Below are 22,685 nucleotides of genomic sequence, written 5' to 3'. Positions count from 1 at the left end.
TCCATTTTCTGTCCATCCTTCCATCTTCTGCCCATCAACTCATCCTTCCACCTTCTGTCCATCCTTCCATCTTCCGCCCATCAACTCATCCATTTTCTGTCCATCCATCCATTTTCTGTCCATCCTTCCATCTTCTGCCCATCAACTCATCCTTCCACCTTCTGTCCATCCTTCCATCTTCTGCCCATCAACTCATCCATTTTCTGTCCATCCATCCATTTTCTGTCCATCCTTCCACCTTCTGCCCATCAACACATCCATTTTCTCTCCATCCTTCCATCTTCCACCCATCAACTCATCCATTTTCTCTCCATCCTTCCATCTTCTGTCCATCCATCAACTCACCCATCCAACTACCCTCACGTGAATCCACCCATCCATCCAAACTCCATCCACCCATGCACCTACAGATCCGCCTTCCCTCCACCATCCCCCCGTTCTCCTCCCCGGCCCCCCCCATCCCTCCGTCCAACCACCGTCATCCACCACCCCCCACCCCCCTCCTCCAGGCCGGGCGCTCACTTGGTGAAGTTGGCCAGGTTCTGGATGACCTTGGCGATGAGGGTGAGGGTGCGGGCGGTCTGCTCGTCGGGGTACTCCTGCATGAGGCCGAAGAGGCTGGGGGACATCACGGCGGGGCAGAGGAACCGCAGGAAGAGCGAGGCGCTGATCAACCGGTCGGCGATGTCCTCGCGGCCCCGCTCGGCGCATCGCAGCCGCCACGAGGCGAAGACCTCCTTCAGCTCCCGTGGGAACACGCTGCGTGTGGTGGTGGGGGGACACACACGCACGTGGTCAGGGACCCGCGGTGGGGACGCCGGGGGATGTCCCCAGCCCCGAGGACTCACCAGTGCGAGTTGACCACCTTGCAGAGGGCGAGCTCGCAGCACATGCGGAGGTTGGCCTGGTGATCAGCCAAGGTGGAGGCCGAGCACTTCATGGGGTCGACCTCGCAGTTCTCCTCCGACTCGTACAGCGCCCGGATGAACTCGCCTGCGCGGGGACAGGGACGTCAGAGGGCACCGAGGACCACCCCCCTCTCCCAAGGCCAGGCCAACACGATGGGGACGTGGCCATGAGAAGGGACCACCCAACCACCTCATGACCATGCCAATGGGGACCTGGAAGTGAACCGGGGCTGGGGACGACCCAACTGTCCCATAGCCAGGCCACCTCCGTGGGGACATGGCCATGAGAAGGGACCACCCAACCATCCCGTGGCCATGCCCACGAGGAGTTGGCTATTGGAGACCACCCAGTTGTACCCAAAGGAGGCCATGGCCATGAGAAGGGACCACCCAACCATCCCATGGCCATAACAATGCGGGGACAGCCATGAGGGGGACCACCTAACTGTCCCACGGCCACGAGAAGGTACCATCCAACATCCCATGGCCATGACCATGAGGGCCTGGCTATGAGCAGGGACTGGGAACCACCCAATTGTACCCTAATGGGGACATGGCCATGAGAAGGGACCACCCAACCGTCCCATGACCATAACAATGTGGGTACAGCCATGACAGGGGACCACCTAACTGTCCCACGGCCACAAGAAGGGACCACCCAACATCCCACGGCCATACCAACATGGACACATCCATGTGAGGACACCACCCACCATCCCACAGCCACGCCAACGGGGACACAACCACGTGTGGGGACCACCCACTGTCCCACAGCCACGCCACGGGGGTCCTGGCCGCAATGGGGTCCCCTGGCCATGATGGGGACCCCCTGGTGCCGGTGGAGCTCACCAATGGCATCCTTGAGGTATTTCTGGCCGATGAGTTTCAGGTACTCCTCTATGGCTTTCGTGGCGAGGGTGTTTTCCCGGAAGATCAGGTGCTCCCGGTCCATGAAGCGATCCACCTCCGTCATGGCCATGTCCGACAGGAAGTCCTGCCCACGGCCGTCAGGGCAGCCCAATGCCTTGCCTGCGCCCCAGCAGCCCGGCCACGCTGGCCCAGCCCACCCTCCGTGCATCCTTGTGTCCTGCCTCCATCTTCTGTCTGTCCGTCCGTCCATCCATCCATCCATCCTCCACCCATCCAGGCATGCTCCATCTGTCCTCCAACCCTCCTCCATCTGTTCGCCATCCACCCATCTGCCCCCTTCTGCCTGTCCGTTCTTCTCCATCCATCCTCCTTCCCTTCATCCATCCGTCCTCCATGTGTCTGTCCTCCATCCAGCCAATCCTCCACCCAACCCTCTCTCCAACCCTCCATCCATTCTCCATCTTCTACCTGTCTCCCATCTGTCTGGCCATCCTGCTCCATCCAGCCTTCCTCCCTCCTTCCACCCTCCATCCATCCATCTCTCCTCCACCACTCCAGCATCCATCCATCCATCCATCCTCCTTCCATCCATCCATCCATCCTGCATCCATCCATCCTGCGTCCATCCATCCATCTTCCAGCCAGCCTCCATCCATCCATCCATCCATCCATCCATCCATCCATCCTGCGTCCATCCATCCATCTTCCAGCCAGCCTCCATCCATCCATCCATCCATCCTGCATCCATCCATCCATCCATCCTGCATCCATCCATCCATCCATCCATCCTGCGTCCATCCATCCATCCATCCATCCATCCATCCTGCACCCATCCATCCATCCATCCTGCGTCCATCCATCCATCTTCCAGCCAGCCTCCATCCATCCATCCATCCATCCTGCATCCATCCATCCATCCATCCATCCATCCATCCATCCATCCATGCATCCATCCATCCATCCATCCTTCCATCCATCCATCCATCCATCCATCCATCCATCCATCCATCCATCCATGCATCCATCCATCCATCCATCCTTCCATCCATCCATCCATCCTGCATCCATCCATCATTCCATCCATCCATCCATCCATCCTGCATCCATCCATCCATCCATCCATCCATCCTTCCATCCATCCATCCATCCTTCCATCCATCCATCCATCCATCCATCCTGCATCCATCCATCCTTCCATCCATCCATCCATCCATCCTGCATCCACCCATCCATCCATCCTTCCTTCCATCCATCCATCCATCCCTCCATCCATCCATCCATCCATCCTGCATCCATCCATCCATCCATCCATCCATCCATCCATCCATCCATCCATCCTTCCATCCATCCATCCATCCATCCATCCATCCATCCATCCTTCCATCCATCCATCCATCCATCCTGCATCCATCCATCCATCCATCCATCCATCCTTCCATCCATCCATCCATCCATCCTTCCTTCCATCCATCCATCCATCCCTCCATCCATCCATCCATCCATTCTGCACCCATCCACCCATCCTCCCTCCCTCCCTCCCTCCCTCCCCCCCCCCGCGCCCTTCCCCTGCCCCCCAGCCCCCCACCTTAGCCTTGCCGGTGCTCTGCAGGATGTGCACCAAGGCGCAGGCCACCTCCTCCTTGCTCTTGACGCTGAGCACGGGTTCCAAGACGGCGCAGAGCATCCGGTAATTGTTGGTGACGTACTCGGCGAACTCCTTGTAGAGCTCCATGGGGAGGATGCTCATGGTCTGGAAGCGGCTTTTGACGCGTAGAGCCGGACAACCCGCCTTGCTCTTGCTGCCGCTGGGTTGGCTGAGCGGGTACCACTGCTCGGCGAAGTGCCGACCGGTGACGCTGGCGATGGGGATGCTCACCATCCCTACGTAATTGCTCTTGTCCTTCTTGCGTTTCTTGTCGGTGTCCTTGTAGAGGTGTAGGCGGATGGTTCGCACAGCCGGCAGGTTGTTGAACTCAAAATGTTCTCCCCAGAAGACGTTGTCGGTGCGCGCCTTGCTGGTGGTGCGGGCGTAGAGCATGTCGTCCAGGCACAGCTCGCAGTAGTAGCGTTTCTTGGGGGGAAGGTCTCGCGCCTCGATCACCCACAGCTTCAGGACGTTGTCCACCCGCCGGCTGTTGTCCTGAGGAGGGGTGGGAGGTCAGCGGGGGACGTGGGGACAGCTCGCGGGGGGGGTGGGGGGCGGGGCGGGGGAGGACAGCTGGGATGTGGGGCGTAGCGGGGTCCAGGGCGGTGGGAGGGACACGGGCAGTGAGAGCTGGGGGTGGGGATGGACGGGGATGGTGACCCCAGCACAGGGGTGACCCCAGCTGAGTGGCCACCAGGACCAGCAACCCCAGGGAAGTGTGAGCCCAAGGGCCAGGGTGACCCCAGGGGCAGCCGCACCAGGTGACCATCCCCATCCCCACCAGCTGACCACCTCCACCAATTGACCGTGTCCATCCCCACCAGTTGACCTGACCATCCCCACCCACACCAACTGACCACCTCCACCAGCTGACCATCTTCATCTCCACCAGTTGACCACCCCCATCCATACCAGCTGACCACCTCCACCAGTTGACCATCTCCACCCCACAAGTTGACCTGACCATCCCCATCCCCACCAGTGGTCCATCTCCATCCCCACCAGTTGACCACCCCCACCCCCAGCAGCCGACCATCTCCATCTCAACCATTTGACCACCCATATCCATACCAGCTGACCTCCACCAGTTGACCATACCAGTTGACTATCCCCACGCCTACCAGCTGGCCACCCCCACCAGTTGACTGTCCCCATCCCCACTAGTTGACCACTCCTATCCCGGCCACTTGACCACCTCCATCCCCACCAGCTGACCACCTCCATCTCCACCAGTTGACCACCCCCATCCATACCACCTGACCATCTCCACCAGTTGACCACCCCCATCCACACCACCTGACCATCTCCATCCGTTGACCACCCCCATCCATACCACCTGACCATCTCCACCAGTTGACCACCTCCATCCCCACCAGCTGACCACCTCCATCTCCACCCGTTGACCACCCCCATCCATACCACCTGACCATCTCCACCAGCTGACCACCTCCATCCCCACCAGCTGACCACCTCCATCTCCACCAGCTGACCACCCCCATCCATACCAGCTGACCATCTCCACCCATTGACCACCTCCATCCCCAACAGTTGACCACCCTCACCACCACCAGTTGACCCATCCATACCAGCTGACCATCCCCACCAGTTGACCCCCCTCCACCGCCACCACCCTCCTCACCTTGTTGGGCTTCACCGCCCTCTGCAGATTCTCGATCCACTTGTCCCTCTCGGCGGCCGAGCGACAGGCGAAGCACTTGGTCCCGGAGGCCGTGGTCACCTGCGGGTGACGACCACCGGTGACCGGCCGCCCCGGTGACGGCCGGCGAGACGCCGTGATCTTTCACCGTACCTCGAAGCAGAACTCCTGGCCCAGGATGCTGCTGTGGACGGCCTTGATGATGGAGTCTTCGTCGAGGTTGAGCTCCAGCGCCTCGGCCGCGCTGCTGGGGCTCAGCAGGGACTCGTGGGAATGCGACTCCTTGAAGCTCTGCATCAGCCGGGCCCTGCGGGGACACGGGGGGAGGGGACGCTCGGGGTGGGGGGACGGGGTGGGGGGGTCGGGGGTGTGGGGGGAGTGGGGAAGGTGCCCGAGGTGGGGTGGTGGCATGCGAGCGGGGGGTGATGGTGGCGGTGCGGGGGGCGGGGGGGAGGGGGTTGGGTGGGGGCGGGGAGGGGGGGTGGGGTGGGGGTACCTGGGGCATCCGCGCGGGACCTGGGGACGCGTCCGCGGCGTCGGGACGGACAGAGAGAGACAGAGTCAGGGCTGGGCGGGGGGGGGGGGGGCAGGGGGCGCGGGGGGCGGGGGGGGGGGGGGGCGAGGGGGGTGGACACATGGAGGGGGCACCCAGGAGCGACACCCACCACACCCACCCCCAAAAAACCCCCACTGTCACATCCCTGAGGGAAGCAGGCATCCAGGGAGCCCCCACCCCCACCCCGAAGACAGAGGGGACCCAGGCATCTGGGGTCCCCCAAGCCCCCCTCAAAGCCAGAGGGGACCCAGGCATCCGGGGAACCCCCCCCACCCCGAAGACAGAGGGGACCCAGGCATCTGGGGTCCCCCAAGCCCCCCTCAAAGCCAGAGGGGACCCAGGCAAGAGGGATGCAGGTGTCCAGTCCCCCCAAAACAGGGGGACCCAGGCATCTGGGCCCCCCAAAACAGAGGGCACTGAGGTGTCAGATCCCCCCCACCAAACAAGGGGGTCCAGGCATCCAAACCCCCCCCCCAAATCAGGGGGGACCCAGGTATCTGCTCCCTCCAGGAAAGGGAGACCCAGGCGTCCAGTGTCCCCCAAAAGAGGGGGACCCAGGCATCCAGCCCCCCAAATCGGGGGGATCCAGGCACCCCCAAAACAGGGGAACACAGGCATCCAGACCCTCAAAAATCAGGGGGACCCAGACATACAGACACCCCAAAACCAGGGGGAAACATCCAGACACCCCCAGAATCAGGGGACTCATCCAGACACCCCTAAAATAGAGGGACCAAGGCATCCAGCCCCCCCAAAACTGGGGGGATGAAGGCATCCAGCCCCCCCCAAAACGAGAGGGGAACCAGACATCCAGCCCCCCAAAAAACAGGGGGACTGAGACATCCATCCCCCCAAAACAGGGGAGACTCAGACATACAGCCCCACGAGCCAGGGGACCCCAACATCCAGCCCCCCCGAGCCCAAGGACTCAGACATCCAGCCCCCCAAAAACGGGGGGACCCAGACATCCAGACCCCCAAAAAACGGGGGGACCCCGACATCCAGCCTCCCCCGAGCCAGGGGACCCTGACATCCAGCCCCCCAAAACCAGGGGGCACCCAGGCATCTGCTCCCCCCAGGCAAGGGCGACCCAGGCATCCAGACACACCCCAAAACCAGGGGGGACCCAGACATTCAGCCCCTCAAAAACAGGGGGGACCCAGACATCCAGCCCCCCCCCGAGCCGGGGGACCCCAACATCCAGGACCCCAAAACCAGGGGGACCCAGTCATCAAGCCACCCCCAAACCAGGGGGACCCAGATACCCAGCCCCCCAAAAACAGGGGGGACCCAGACATCAAGCCGTCCCAAAACCAGGGGGGACCCCGACATCCAGCCCCCCCTGAGCCAGGGGACCCCGACATCCAGCCCCCCCGAAACAGGGGGGACCCAGACATCCAGTCCCCCCCAAGTCGGGGGACCCCAACAGCCAGGACCCCAAAACCAGGGGGACCCAGTCATCAAGCCACCCCCAAACCAGGGGGACCCAGATACCCAGCCCCCCAAAAACAGGGGGGACCCAGACATCCAGTCCCCCCCAAGTCGGGGGACCCCAACATCCAGGACCCCAAAACCAGGGGGACCCAGACATCAAGCCACCCCCAAACCAGGGGGACCCAGATACCCAGCCCCCCAAAACCAGGGGGACCCCGACATCCAGCCCCCCCGAGCCGGGGGGCCGCAGGCGTCGGGCCCCGCCCGGCAGCGCCGCAGCTGAGCCGCCCCCGGCCGCTATATTTAGCCCCGGGGCTGCGTAAGCAACGTCGCGCCCACCCCCCCCCCCGCCCCCCCCCAGCCCCCCCCCCCCCCCGGCCCCCCCCAATCCCCGTCACCGGCACCGTGTCACCGGCACCAGCGTGGCGGGGGCGGCGCGGCTAAAAATACCCCCCCCCGGCGAGCGGGTGCCCCACCTTGTACCCCTGGGGACAAGGGACACCCCCAGGGACACCCCAAGGGGGGGGACACCCCCACCCCACCCCCCTCGGGACAGGGGGCCGCACCCCCCGGCATTGCTGGTGACGTGAGGGTGACGCCGCACCCAACCCCCACCCGCCAGGGCACCGCCCGACACCCCACCCCCACCCCCCGCCCGTGTCCCCAACGTGTCCCCAAAGTGGGGCGAGGGGGGGGCACTGGGGGGGCTTGAGGGGAGGGGGGGACCTCACCCCTGTGGGGGCACTGGGGATACTGGGGACGCTGGGGACCTCAGCCCCTGTGGGGGCACTGGGGATACTGGGTGCACTGGGGATACTGGGGACCTCAGCCCTGTGGGGGCACTGGGGACTCTGGGGACCTCAGCCCTGTGGGGGCACTGGGGATACTGGGGACACTGGGGACCTCAGCCCTGTGGGGGCACTGGGGATACTGGGGACGCTGGGGACCTCAGCCCCTGTGGGGGCACTGGGGACACTGGGGACACTGGGGACCTCAGCCCTGTGGGGGCACTGGGGATACTGGGGACACTGGGGACCTCAGCCCTGTGGGGGCACTGGGGATACTGGGGACGCTGCGGACCTCAGCCCTGTGGGGCACTGGGGATACTGAGGATACTGGGGACGCTGGGGACCTCACCCCTGTGGGGGCACTGGGGATACCGGGGACGCTGGGGACCTCAGCCCTGTGGGGCACTGGGGATACTGAGGATACTGGGGACGCTGGGGACCTCAGCCCTGTGGGGCACTGGGGATACTGAGGATACTGGGGACGCTGGGGACCTCACCCCTGTGGGGCACTGGGGATACTGGGGACACTGGGGACGCTGGGGACGCTGGGGACCTCACCCCTGTGGGGCACTGGGGATACTGGGGACACTGGGGACGCTGGGGACGCTGGGGACCTCACCCCTGTGGGGGCACTGGGGATACTGGGGACGCTGGGGACCTCAGCCCCTGTGGGGGCACTGGGGACACTGGGGACACTGGGGACCTCAGCCCTGTGGGGGCACTGGGGATACTGGGGACACTGGGGACCTCAGCCCTGTGGGGGCACTGGGGATACTGGGGACGCTGGGGACCTCACCCCTGTGGGGGCACTGGGGATACTGAGGATACTGGGGACGCTGGGGACCTCACCCCTGTGGGGGCACTGGGGATACCGGGGACACTGGGGACCTCAGCCCTGTGGGGGCACTGGGGATACTGAGGATACTGGGGACGCTGGGGACCTCACCCCTGTGGGGGCACTGGGGATACTGGGGACGCTGGGGACCTCACCCCTCTGGGGGCACTGGGGATACTGGGGACGCTGGGGACCTCACCCCTCTGGGGGCACTGGGGATACTGGGGACGCTGGGGACCTCAGCCCTGTGGGGCACTGGGGACACGGGATACTGGGGACACTGGGGACCTCAGCCCTGTGGGAGCACTGGGGATACTGGGGACACTGGGGACCTCAGCCCTGTGGGGGCACTGGGGATACTGGGGACGCTGGGGACCTCAGCCCTGTGGGGGCACTGGGGATACTGGGGATACTGGGGACACTGGGGACCTCAGCCCTGTGGGGGCACTGGGGATACTGGGGACACTGGGGACACTGGGGACCTGCCCCAGTGGGGACACTGGGGATACTGGGGACACTGGAGATACTGGGAACATGGGGACCTGCGCTGTCCCGGTGTCTCTCTTACCGGCCACCCCCACACCGAGCGCGGGGACATTCAGGGAACAGGGACATCCCTGTGTCCACCCTGGGGACACCCTGAGACCAGGACTGTCCCCAGCCCCACCCCAGTGTCACCCAGGCAGGACCGTCCCCATGTCACCCCCACACCCAGAGCACCCCCACGCCCAGCCGGCGTCACCCCAGCCCACCCCCGCAGTTGGGTGTCCCTGGGTGTCCCCAGGGTGTCCCTTAGTGTCCCTCAGGTGTCCCTGGGGTGTCCCCGCCTGTCCCGGGGTGTCCCTGCACGTCCCGGTGTGTCCCTGGGGTGTCCCGGGTGTCCCAAGGGTGACCCCGGGGTGTCCCCACATGCCCTGAGGGTGTCCCTGGGGTGTCCCTGGAGAGTCACATGTGTCCCCAGGGTGTCCCTGCGCATCCCGAGTGTGTCCCCACATGCCCTGAGGGTGTCCCTGGGGTGTCCCCGGGCGTCCTTGGGGAGTCCCCGCGCATCCTGAGGATGTCCCGGGGTGTCCCCGCATGCCCTGAGGGTGTCCCTGGGGTGTCCCCAGGGTGTCCCGGGGCGTCCTTGTGGAGTCCCCGCGCATCCTGAGGGTGTCCCGGCGTGTCCCCGCATGCCCTGAGGGTGTCCCTGGGGTGTCCCCAGGGTGTCCCAGGGTGTCCTTGGGGAGTCCCCGCGCATCCTGAGGGTGTCCCGGGGTGTCCCCACATGCCCTGAGGGTGTCCCTGGGGTGTCCCCGCCATGTCCCAGGGTGTCCCTGCACGTCCCGGTGTGTCCCTTGGGGTGTCCCGGGTGTCCCAAGGGTGTCCCGGAGTGTCCCTGCATGCCCTGAGGGTGTCCCTGGGGTGTCCCCAGGGTGTCCCGGGGCATCCTTGGGGTGTCCCCGTGCATCCTGAGGGTGTCCCGGGGCGTCCCCGCATGCCCTGAGGGTGTCCCTGGGGCGTCCCCGGGCTGTCCCCGCGCGTCCCCACCTGTCGTGGTCGGCGCTGCGGAAGCGGGGCAGGATCTGCCGGAAGCTGCTGGTGCGGTCGAGCTTGGGCTGGCTCTTGGTGCGCTTGATGGAGCTCTTCAGGCGGCGGCTCAGGAAGCCTTGCTGGGGTACAGGCGGCTGAGGGGGGGCCGGGGGGGCCGGGGGGGGGGGGGGGGGGGGCTGGGGCGGGGGGGGGCGGGGGGGGGCCGGGGTGGGAGTGGTCCTGGGGGGTCACGGTGGGTCACGGGGATCCAAGGGGACCGGGGGACCGCGGGGGCGATGGGGATGGATGGGGTAACCACGGTGATGGGGAGCCGGGTTACCATGGCAACGGGGAGCATCGGACCGGGGCTACCACGGCAACAGGTAACATAGGACCAGGGTTACCATGGCGACGGGTAATATAGGACCGCGGGGTTACCGTGGTGATGGGGGGGGGGGGTAGGGACGGGGTTACCACGGCAACGGGTAACATAGGACCGGGGTTCCCATGGCAACAGGGAGCATCGGACCAGGGTTACCACGGCAACGGGAATGTGGAGGAGTAGGGGGTAACCATGGGGATGAGGGAGCGGGGTTACCATGGCAACAGGCGTGTGCGGGGGGGGGAGGGGAGCGCGGTGACACGGGAGCGAGGTCACCGCGGCGACAGGTCATGGGCGGGGTGACAGTAACCATGGCAACGAGGGGGTCGGGGTAACGGCGGCGACAGGCGTGTGCGGGCCCAGGGTAGCCGTGACGACACGCAGGGGCGGGGCCGGGGTAACCACGGCAACAGGCATGTGCAGGACGGGGGTAACCACGGCAACACACGCGCGCGGGACCAGGGTAACCGTGAGGACACGCGTGGGCAGGACCGCGGTAACCACGGCAACAGGCGTGCACGGGATGAGCGTAACCATGGCAACACACACGTGTGGGATGAGGGCCACCGCGGCGACAGGCGTGTGCGGGACCACGGTAACCACGGCAACAAGCATGCACGGCACCAGAGTGACCACAGCAACAAGCATGTGCGGGATGAGGGTTGCCATGACGACAGGCGTGTGTGGGACCACGGTAACCATGGCAACAAACACGTGTGGGACCAGGGTGACCGCGGCGACAGGCATGTTTGGGATGAGGGTGACCGCGGCGACAGGCGCGTGCGGGACCACGGTAACCACGGCAACAAGCACACACTGGGCCAGGGTAACCATGACGACAGGCGTGTGCGGGATGAGGGTAACCGCGGTGACAGGCGCGTGCGGGGCAATGGTTGCCATGACAACAGGCATGTGCGGGATGACGGCTGCCATGACAACAGGCGCATGCGGGTCCACGGTAACCATGGCAACAAGCATGCACCGGGCCAGGGTAACCGCGGCGAGAGGCGCGTGCGGGATGAGGGTAACCGCGGCGACAAGCGTGCACGGGATGAGGGTCGCCATGACGACAGGCGTGTGCGGGATGAGGGTAACCGCGGTGACAGGCGCGCGCGGGGCGACGGTTGCCATGACGACAGGCGTGTGCTCACCGAGGGCCGGAAGGGGGGGGCGGGCGGGGCGTCCATGTTGATGCTGTACTGCTTCCCCCCGGGGACGCTCTTCCTGCGGGAGCGGCCGCCGTGGTAATCTGGGGGGGGGACGAGGGGGGGGGGACACGAGCCTGAGGGGACACCGGGGACAAGGAGGGGACCCCCACATCCCCCCCCCCCCAGGGGGACCCCCACATACCCCCCCTCCCATCCATCTGCTGTGGGGGGGGGTGGGGGTTGTGAGGTTATGGGGGGGCGGGCCCAGGCATCCGGGGAAGTTTTGGGGGGACCCAGGTATTTGGGGGGGACCCAGGTGACCTGGGGTGGATCCAGGTCACCTGGGAGGGATTTGGGGGGGACCCAGGTGTCCTGAGGGGGATCCAGGTCACCTGGGTGGGATTTGGGGGGGACCCAGGTGTCCTGAGGGGGATCCAGGTGACCTGGGAGGGATTTGGGGGGGACCCAGGTGTCCTGAGGGGGACCCAGGTCACCTGGGTGGGATTTGGGGGAGCCCAGGCATCCAGGGAGGATTTGGGGGGGCCCAGGTGACCTGGGAGGGATTTGGGGGGGACCATGGGGTCACCCCAGTATCCGGGAGGCCCCTGAAGGCCTCCCTCCCCCCACCCCCCACCTCCCAGCAGCCCCCGGGGTCCCTTCGCCCCCTCCCCCATCCCTCTGCCCCTCCCCCCGTCCCTCCCCCCATCCCCGACGTCACCCCCTCTCACCCCCCCAAAACAAGGGACATCCCTGTGCTCCGGGGGTCCCCCAAACTCTGCCCCCTCCCCAACAGCCCCTTAACTCTGCCCCTGGCCTTGGGGTCCCCCAAATCTTCCCCCCGAGACCCCCCCAAGCTCTTCCCCCCCGCCCAAATACCCCCAACTCTGCCCCCAGCCCTGGGGTCCCCCAACTTTGCCCCCCCCCAACCGCCTTAACCCTGACACTCCCCCCCACAATATACCCTTAACTCTGACCTTGGGGGTCCCCCAAACTCTGCCCCCCCCAAGTCCCCCCCCAATATACCCTTAACTCTGCCCCCAGCCTTGGGGTCCCCCAAACTTTCTCCTCCTCCAAACCCCCTTAACTCTGCCCCCCCCAGACCTCCCCCCAAACTCCACCCCCAACCTTGGGGTCCCCCAAACTCTGTCCCCCGCCCCAGACCCCTCCCCAATGTACCCTTAACTCTGCCCCTGACCTTGGGGACCCCCCAAAACTTTGCCCCCCCAAACCCCCTTAACTCTGCCCCCCCCACCAGCCCCCCCCCCAAACTCCATCCCCAATCTTGGGGTCCCCCCCAGCCCCCCCCTCACCCCCCCACCCCGGTTCCTACCGGCCACGGTCCTGCTGCCGCCCTCGAGGCTGAGGCGGGTGCCGGGGGGGGGCCCCAGGGTGCCCCTCAGCGCCCAGGGGGGGCCCGGCTGGGGGGGGCCCCACATGGCGCCTCCCCCACCCTAGAGCGGCCCCGGGGGCCCCCCGCGAGGCCCGCGGGTGCCCGGCGGGGATCGGGCCCCCGGCCGCATCCCCGCACGCCTCACACACGCGTGTGCCGCGCGGCGCACGCCGGGGCCGGGGGGGGCACGAGGGGCAGCGGCGGTGGCGGGGGGGGGGGTTCAGGGAGTTGTGGGCCTTGCACACTCTCCCCGAGCCTTGCACACTCACCCCAAGCCTTGCACGCTCACCCCAGGCCTTGCACACTCACCCTGGGCCGTGCATGCTCACACTCGCACCTGGAGCCGTGCACGCTCACTCCAGGCCTTGCACGCTCACCCTGGTCTTTGCACGCTCGCACTTGCACCAGGAGCTGTGCACACTCACCCCCCCAGAGCCGTGCACGCTCACCCCAGGCTGTGCACGCTCACACTGGGAGCTGTGCACACTCGCACCGGGCTGTGCACGCTCGCACTCGCACCAGGAGCCTCGCACACTCGCACCAGGAGCCTTGCACGCTCACCCCAGGCCGTGCACGCTCACACTCACCCCTGAGCCATAGCCTGCCCCCCAAGCCATGCACGCTCACCCTCGCACGGTGCACGCTCGCCCCAGGCCCTGCACACTCACTCTTACCCCCGAGCCGGGCACGCTCACGCCCGGCCAGCCATGCCCACACTCACCCCGGGCGCTTTGCACACTCACCGCCGGCGCTTTGCACACTCGCGCTCCCCCCCGGAGCCGGCCACGCTCACCTGCAAAGCCATGCACGCTCTGGCCGTGCACACTCACACCTCCCCCCCGTGCCCTCCTGCTCACTCCCAGCCGTGCACGTTGTCACCCCCAGGCCCTGCACGCCCCCCCTCACCCCCAGAGCTTTGCACACTCACCCCCAGAGCTTTGCATGCTCCCTGTCACCCCCAGAGCTTTGCACACTCACCCCCAAGCTTTGCACGCTCCCTGTCACCCCCAGAGCTTTGCACACTCACCCCCAAGCTTTGCACGCTCCCTGTCACCCCCAGAGCTTTGCACACTCACCCCCAGAGCTTTGCATGCTCACCGCCAGCCCTGCACGCTTGCTTGTCACCCCCAGAGCCTTGCACACTCCCTGTCACCCCCAGAGCTTTGCACGCTCACCCCCAGAGCCTTGCACACTCCCTGTCACCCCCCGAGCTTTGCACGCTCACCCCCGAGCCTTGCACACTCACTGCCAGCCTTGCACGCTTGCTAGTCGCTCCCAGAGCCTTGCACGCTCCCCGTCACCCCCAAAGCCCTGCGCGCTCCCCTCCGAGCTGTGCCTGCTCCCTGCCCCCCCCAAACCCTTGCACGCTCACCCCTGAGCTTTGCACGCCCGCTGTCACCCCCAGAGCCTTGCACGCTCACCCCCCAGCCTTGCACGCTCTCTGCCCCCCCCAAAACCCTTGCACACTCGCCGCCGGCCCTGCGCCCCCCCCCCCCCACCCCTGCAAGCGTGCACGATCGCTCCGGCTTTGCACACTCGCCCCCCCGTTGCACACTCACCCCCGGCTCTGCACACTCACCCCCGGCTCTGCACACTCGCCTCCGGCTTTGCACGCCCCCCCCCCCCCCGTTGCACACTCGCCCCCCCCGTTGCACACTCGCCCCCCCCGTTGCACACTCGCCCCCGCCGTTGCACGCTCGCCCCCCCCGTTGCACACTCGCCCCCGCCGTTGCACACTCACCCCCCGCCGCTCCCGCTCCCGCCGCCGCCACCGCCCCGCGCGCGCGCACGCTCCGCCCCCGCCGCGCGCGCCCCCCTCCGGCCCCGCCCCCCCCCACGTCGGGCGCGCGCGGCCCCGCCCCGCCCCTGAAGCGGGGGTGGGGGTGGGGGGGAAATGGGGGGGCGGGGTCCGGGGCAGGGGGCGGGGCGGCGTTGCCCGGGAGACGTGGCCACGCCCCGCCGCCGCCGCACGCGGGGTCTCGCGTCCGCGTGTGTCCCCCTCCCCCACTCCCGCCCCGCCCCCACCCCCGTGGGAACCTGCGGGATGGGGGGGGGAGGGGACACGGGGGGGGGACACACGCGGGGACCCCCCCCCCCCCCGGTGACACCCGTGTGATGTCACCGGGGTCATCACGGGACAGTGGCACTGGTGGCACTGGTGGGTGTGGCGGGTGGGGGGGACAGGGGGACACTGGCGGCACTGGTGGGGGTGACACTGGTGATGGCGGTGATGGGGACACTGGTGGCAGTGGGGACAGTGACACTGGTGGCACTGGTGATGGCGGTGATGGGGACACTGGTGGCAGTGGGGACAGTGACACTGGTGACACTGGTGGTGGTGGTGATGGGGACACTGGTGGCAGTGGGGACAGTGACACTGGTGGCACTGGTGGCAGTGGGGACAGTGACACTGGTGTCACTGGTGGTGGCGGTGATGGGGACACTGGTGGCAGTGGGGACAGTGACACTGGTGGCACTGGTGATGGCGGTGATGGGGACACTGGTGGCAGTGGGGACAGTGACACTGGTGGCACTGGTGGTGGTGGTGATGGGGACACTGGTGGCAGTGGGGACAGTGACACTGGTGGCACTGGTGGTGGTGGTGATGGGGACACTGGTGGCAGTGGGGACAGTGACACTGGTGTCACTGGTGGTGGCGGTGATGGGGACACTGGTGGCAGTGGGGACAGTGACACTGGTGTCACTGGTGGTGGCGGTGATGGGGACACTGGTGGCAGTGGGGACAGTGACACTGGTGGCACTGGTGGTGGTGGTGATGGGGACACTGGTGGCAGTGGGGACAGTGACACTGGTGTCACTGGTGGTGGCGGTGATGGGGACACTGGTGGCAGTGGGGACAGTGACACTGGTGGCACTGGTGATGGCGGTGATGGGGACACTGGTGGCAGTGGGGGCAGTGACACTGGTGGTGGCGGTGATGGGGACACTGGTGGCAGTGGGGACAGTGACACTGGTGGCACTGGTGATGGCGGTGATGGGGACACTGGTGGCAGTGGGGACAGTGACACTGGTGGCACTGGTGGTGGTGGTGATGGGGACACTGGTGGCAGTGGGGACAGTGACACTGGTGGCACTGGTGGCAGTGGGGACAGTGACACTGGTGTCACTGGTGGTGGCGGTGATGGGGACACTGGTGGCAGTGGGGACAGTGACACTGGTGGCACTGGTGGCAGTGGGGACAGTGACACTGGTGGCACTGGTGATGGCGGTGATGGGGACACTGGTGGCAGTGGGGACAGTGACACTGGTGGCACTGGTGGTGGCAGTGATGGGGACACTGGTGGCAGTGGGGACAGTGACACTGGTGGCACTGGTGACGTGGCACTGGTGGCACTGTTGGTGGTCATGGCAGTGAGGATGGTGACACTGGTGGCACTGGTGATGGTGGCACCGGGGACACTGGTGATGGTGGCACTGGTGACACCAGGGACAGGAGCAGTGAGGGAGGGGTGTGACGCTGGTGACGTCACAGTGACGATGGTGGCCGGGGACGGTGGCGGGGGTGATGGTGGTTGTGGCACTGGTGACACTGGTGGTGACACTGGTGACACTGGTGGTGGCGGTGATGGGGACACTGGTGGCAGTGGGGACAGTGACACTGGTGGCACTGGTGATGGCGGTGATGGGGACACTGGTGGCAGTGGGGGCAGTGACACTGGTGGTGGCGGTGATGGGGACACTGGTGGCAGTGGGGACAGTGACACTGGTGGCACTGGTGATGGCGGTGATGGGGACACTGGTGGCAGTGGGGACAGTGACACTGGTGGCACTGGTGGTGGTGGTGATGGGGACACTGGTGGCAGTGGGGACAGTGACACTGGTGGCACTGGTGGCAGTGGGGACAGTGACACTGGTGTCACTGGTGGTGGCGGTGATGGGGACACTGGTGGCAGTGGGGACAGTGACACTGGTGGCACTGGTGATGGCGGTGATGGGGACACTGGTGGCAGTGGGGACAGTGACACTGGTGGCACTGGTGGCAGTGGGGACAGTGACACTGGTGGCACTGGTGATGGCGGTGATGGGGACACTGGTGGCAGTGGGGACAGTGACACTGGTGGCACTGGTGGTGGCAGTGATGGGGACACTGGTGGCAGTGGGGACAGTGACACTGGTGGCACTGGTGACGTGGCACTGGTGGCACTGTTGGTGGTCATGGCAGTGAGGATGGTGACACTGGTGGCACTGGTGATGGTGGCACCGGGGACACTGGTGATGGTGGCACTGGTGACACCAGGGACAGGAGCAGTGAGGGAGGGGTGTGACGCTGGTGACGTCACAGTGACGATGGTGGCCGGGGACGGTGGCGGGGGTGATGGTGGTTGTGGCACTGGTGACACTGGTGGTGACACTGGTGACACTGGTGGTGGCATGGTGACCCTGGCAGCAGCTGTGGTGACACTGGTGGCACTGGTGGCTGTGGCATGGGGACACTGTGGCACTGGTGGTGACAATGGTGGTGGTGACAGCAGTGGTGACACTGGTGGCACTGGTGTGACAGTGGCAGTGATGGTGGTGCTGGTGTGACACTGGTGGTGGCACGGTGACAGTGATGGTGACACTGGTGTGACACTGGTGGTGGCACGGTGACACTGGTGACAGTGATGGTGACACTGGTGTGACACTGGTGGTGGCAGTGTTTGTGGCGTGGTGATACTGGTGGCACTGGTGGTGACGCTGGGGGCAGCGGTGGGGACAGTGGCTGTGATGGTGACACTGGAGACGGTGGCGGTGACACTGGTGTTGGCACGGTGACACTGACGGTGACGGTGACATGGTGACAGGGGTGGTGACAGTGGTTGTGGTACGGTGACACTGGCGGTGACATGGTGACACTGACGGTGACAGCAACGGTGACGGCGATGGTGACACAGTGACAGTGACGGTGACAGTGACATGGTGACAGTGACATGGTGACAGTGATGGTGACACAGTGACACTGAGGGTGTCAGTGATGGTGACAGGGTGATGGTGGCCGTGGCACGGTGACACTGACGGTGGCAGCGATGGTGACAGCGAATGGTGACACGGTGGCACGGACGGTGACATGGTGACGGTGATGGTGACACGGTGACACGGACGTGACAGTGATGGTGACATGGCGACGGCGATGGTGACACGGTGACAGTGACACAGTGACGGTGACGGCGACAGCAACGGTGACACGGTGACACTGACAATGACACGGTGACAGCGACGGTGACACGGTGACGGTGACACGGTGACGGTGACGGTGACACTGACACGGTGACAGCGACGGTGACACGGTGGCGGTGACACGGTGGCGGTGGCCGGTCCCCACGCGTGGGCGGAGCCTGCGGGGGCGGGGCGGGGGCGGGGGCGGGGGAGGGGCGCTGTCGCCGTTGCCGTGGCGACGCGTTTTTCAGCCCAACTTTGCCGGGAAACCAAAAAAAAAAAAAAAAAAAAAAATTAAAAAATTTCTTTTTTTAAAATGCCGGGAGGGAGCCGGGGGTGGGGGAGGGGCGGGGGGGAGGGGCACCCCCGTGTCCCCCCGTGTCCCCGCCCCACCCCCACCCCCCGAGCCCACCCGCGGAGCCGGGGAGGGGGGAGGGGCAGCGCCCGGACACACCTGGGTCCCCTCCATGCCCCTCCCCCACCCCGAGGGGACCCAGGTGTTGGGGGGGGAGGGGTGACACCTGGGTCCCCACGGGGGGAGGGGCAGAGGTGACCCCGGGGGGGAGGGGCGAAGTGAGGGGGGAGGGTCAAGCCCACCCTTTTTGGATTTTAAAATTGTTAAATTTTTAATTTCTTTTTTAATTTTTAAAATTTTTTAAAATTTTTTAATTCTTAATTTTCAATATTTTATTTTTCACTTTTTAACTTTTCAAATTTTTACTTTTTTATTTTCCAGTTTTTCATTTTTCAATTTTTCTCTTTCTTAATTTTCCAATTTTTCCGTTTTATTTTTAATTTTCAATTTTTTTCAGTTTTCAGTTTTGCATTTTTTCCAGCTTTGAATCTTCAATTTTAAATCTTCAATTCTTTAATTTTCCATTTTTTAACTTTTTCACATTTTTAGTTTCCTTTTTTCCTTTTCAATTTTTAATTTTCCGTTTTGAATTTTCCATTTTTTCCCTTTACAACTCTTTAATTTTTCCTTTCTTCTTTTCCATTTTTAATTTTCCATTTTTCCTTTTCAACTCTTTAATTTTCCATTTTTAATTTTCCATTTTTCCTTTTCAACTCTTTAATTTTCCATTTTTAGTTTTCCATTTTTCCTTTTCAACTCTTTAATTTTCCATTTTAAATTTTCCATTTTTCCTTTTCAACTCTTTAATTTTCCATTTTTAATTTTCCATTTTTCCTTTTCAACTCTTTAATTTTCCATTTTTAATTTTCCATTTTTTCCTTTTCAACTCTTTAATTTTCCATCTTTAATTTTCCATTTTTAATTTTCCATTTTTTCCTTTTCAACTCTTTAATTTTCCCTTTTTTCCTTTTCAATTCTTTAATTTTCCATTTTTCCTTTTCAACTCTTTAATTTTCCATCTTTAATTTTCCATTTTTAGTGTCCCAATTTTTTCCTTTTCGATCCTCCATTTTTAAAGTTGCCTCCAAGTTTCACTCTTTCATTTTTAATTTATTTTTTCTCCTTTTAAAAAATTTTACTTTTTTAAAAAATTCCATTTTTAATTTTTAAAATTTTTAAAAATTTTTTTTTTTTTTTTTACATTCGGGGGGGGTGGGGGGAGGGGCGGGGTGGGGGAGGGGTAGGACCAGCCGCCTCCCTCCCCCGCTGGTGTTGGGGGGGGGGGGGGGTGGGTGTTCCCTAGCAACGGTTGCCGCGCAGCCCTGCGTGCCTCCGGCGAGCATTACGGGATGGCAACCCGAGAGGCGGGGGGGTGGGGGGCGATGCCGGCCTCCCCCCCGCCCTGCCCCCCCCGTACCGTGCTCGGGGTGGGGGCGCCCCTCCACCGGGACGCTGACGGTGCGGCGCAGCAGTTTGCTCCGGCACGGTTCGCTCCGGCGGTCCCGGATGAGCAGCGGGTGGATCTGGGGGGGGTGGGGGGGGGGGGGTGGGGGGGGGTGGGGGTGTTAAGTGAGATAATGGGAGACCCCCCCCCCCGCCCCCCCAACCCCCCCCACCCCCCTCACCTCCTCCTCATCCAGCATCAGCAGCTGGTTCCCGGAGATGATGCAAAATCGGGGGTTCCAGGGTGGGCGCTCGTAGGGGGAGGGGGCGTAGGGCCCGCGCGCCAGGGGGGCTCCTCGCACATCTGGGGGTGGGGGAGGGGTGGGGGGGTCACCGCTGGGGTCACCCCTCCTCCCCCCATCCCGCTGCTTCCCCCCCCCTCTTCCCCCCCCCCCCCCCCCACCGGGTGCATCCCCGCGTTGCTCCGGCAACCGCAGCCCACGGAGAGGGGGGAGGGGCGGGGGGTTGGGGAAGGGTGGGCGAGGACCCCCACCCCCACCCCCCCCAGCCGGACTCCTGAGACCCCTCCTGGATATGGGGGTTCACCCCCACCTCCACCCCTCCCCCATCGCTGACATTGGGGTCCTTCGGCCTCCCACGCTGAGGGTGGGGGAGGGGCGAGGCCTGGACGCCTGGGGGTGCCCCCCCCCCCCCACATCGGGATCCCCCCACCCCCCCGCGAATATTGGGGTCCCCCCGGGGGTGAGGCCTGACCAACCAGCCCCACCCCCACCCCCACAGTCCGGCTGCCGGCGCCCCCCAAGGCTCCGGTACCGGGGGGGGGGAGGGGAAGGCCCGGAGGCCTGAGTCCCCCCTCCCCCCCCGGATATCGGGGTCCCCCCCCGCCCCCCCCCCCCCCCCCCCCCAGCCCGCGGCCCCGGCCCCGTTTCCGAAGTGGGTCAGGCCGGTCCCCGGGGACACCCCCCCTCCGGCCCCGCCCACACCCCCGGACCCCCCACCCCAGGATCGGGCCCTGGCCGCGGGGGTGAACCCGCCGCTGGGACCAGCATCCCTCGGCACCGGCATTACTGGGCACCAGTATCCCCCAGTACCGGCATCCCCCAGAACCAGTATCCCCCAGTACCAGTATCCCCCAGTACAAGGCTCTCCCAGTACCAGTATCCCCCAGTAGCAGCATCCTCCCCCAGTAGCAGCATCCTCCCCCAGTACCGGCATTACTGGGCACCAGTAACCCCCAGTACCGGCATCCCCGGTACCAGTATCCCCCAGTACCGCCATCCCCCGATACCAGCATCCTCCCCCAGCACCGGCATTACTGGGCACCAGTAACCCCCAGTACCGCCATCCCCCGGCACCAGTATCCCCCAGTACCGCCATCCCCCGCTCCCAGCATCCCCCAATACCGGCATCCTCCCCCAGTACCGGCATTACTGGGCACCAGTAACCCCCAGTACCGCCATCCCCCGGCACCACTGTCCCCCAGTATCACCATCCCCGGTACCAGCATCCCCCAGTACCGGCATCCTCCCCCACTACCGGCATCCTCCCCCACTACCGGCATTACTGGGCACCAGTAACCCCCCAGTATCGCCACCCCCGGTACCGGCATCCCCCAGTACCAGCATCCCCCAGTACCAGCATCTCCCAGTAGCAGCATCCTCCCCCAGCACCGGCATTACTGGGCACCAGTATCCCCCAGTACCACCGCCCCCGGTACCAGTACGCCCCAGTACCGCCATCCCCCGCTCCCAGCATCCCCCAGTCCCGGTCCCCGTCTCCCCCCCCCCCCCGCCTCCCGGTGCTGATCCCGGCCCCACCCGGGGCCGTTTCCCCCCCCCTCCCCCCCCCTCCCCCGGTACCGGCGGCGAGGCCGGGCCGCTGCCGACCCTCCCCCACCCGGTGCCGCCCCTCCCCCCTCCCGGAGCCCCCCCCCCCCCCGGTACCGGTACCTCGGAAGGGGACATAGGACATGGTTCCTCCGCCGCTGCTTCCCCCGGGCGCCGGCACGGGCGGCGCGAGGGACCCAGGGGGGCGGGGGGAGGGGCGGGGGGAGGGGCGGGGCATGGGGGAGGGGCGGCGTGGGGGAGGGGCGGGGAAGGGAGGGACAGGGGGAGGGAAGGGTGGGACACGGGGAGGGAGTGGGAAAGGGGTGGGAAAGGGTGAGGGGGTGGGAAAGGGGCGGCGCGAGGGACCCAGGGGGGCGGGGGGAGGGGCGGGGGGAGGGGCGGGGCATGGGGGAGGGGCGGCATGGGGGAGGGGCGGGGAGGGGAGGGGGAGAGAGAAGTTGGGAAAGTGGGAGGGGGTGGAAAAAGGGGAGGGGGTGGGAAAGGGGCGGTGCGAAGTATCGAGGGGCGGGGGAGGGGCGGGGCATGGGAGAGGGGCGGGGCATGGGGGAGGGGCGGTGTGGGGGAGGGGCAGGGAAGGGAGGGAGAGAGGGAGAAGATGGGAAAGTGGGAGGGGGTGGAAAAAGGGGAGGGGGTGGGAAAGGGGCGGTGCGAGGGATCGGGGGGGCGGGGGAGGGGCGGGGGAGGGGCGGGGCATGGGGGAGGGGCGGCATGGGGGAGGGGCGGGGAGGGGAGAGACGGGGAGGAGGTGGGAAAGGGGGAGGGGTGGAAGGAGGGGAGGAGGTTGGGAAGGGGCGGGG

At 65.0% G+C, this 22,685-nt stretch overlaps 2 protein-coding genes across 14 annotated transcripts in view; both read right to left on the bottom strand.

The window, feature by feature from the left end:
* Positions 1-22,072, bottom strand: part of SYNGAP1 (synaptic Ras GTPase activating protein 1) — a 38,533-nt gene extending 16,461 nt beyond the window's left edge. For 2 of the 13 annotated variants that reach the window (XM_064473859.1, XM_064473858.1), the window contains exons 1-9: positions 13,066-14,597; positions 11,739-11,836; positions 10,224-10,345; positions 5,234-5,387; positions 5,063-5,161; positions 3,364-3,918; positions 1,758-1,902; positions 849-993; positions 523-759 (exon numbers count right to left, since the gene is read on the bottom strand). In XM_064473859.1, the coding sequence (XP_064329929.1) occupies positions 523-759; positions 849-993; positions 1,758-1,902; positions 3,364-3,918; positions 5,063-5,161; positions 5,234-5,387; positions 10,224-10,345; positions 11,739-11,836; positions 13,066-13,171 (1,661 nt within the window). In that variant the 5' untranslated portion in view covers positions 13,172-14,597. Of the gene's footprint in view, positions 1-522; positions 760-848; positions 994-1,757; positions 1,903-3,363; positions 3,919-5,062; positions 5,162-5,233; positions 5,388-5,576; positions 5,597-10,223; positions 10,346-11,738; positions 12,077-12,229; positions 12,301-13,065; positions 14,599-20,054; positions 20,161-20,262; positions 20,385-21,990 lie in introns of those variants that run through there. The other 11 variants (XM_064473857.1, XM_064473860.1, XM_064473868.1 and 8 more) reach the window with 10 other exon arrangements.
* On the bottom strand, positions 15,199-18,347 carry LOC135317570 (mucin-2-like). Its single transcript, XM_064473869.1, has one exon. The coding sequence runs from the start codon at positions 18,244-18,246 to the stop codon at positions 15,256-15,258; it is 2,991 nt and encodes a 996-aa protein (XP_064329939.1). The 5' UTR covers positions 18,247-18,347; the 3' UTR covers positions 15,199-15,255.
* Positions 22,073-22,685: the final 613 nt, after the last annotated feature.

Source organism: Phalacrocorax carbo, chromosome 26 (assembly GCF_963921805.1).
Source record: "Phalacrocorax carbo chromosome 26, bPhaCar2.1, whole genome shotgun sequence".
Classification (NCBI taxonomy): domain Eukaryota; kingdom Metazoa; phylum Chordata; class Aves; order Suliformes; family Phalacrocoracidae; genus Phalacrocorax; species Phalacrocorax carbo.
Note: the sequence above shows the minus strand (reverse complement) of the source record. Positions and strands in the feature narration are given on the sequence as shown.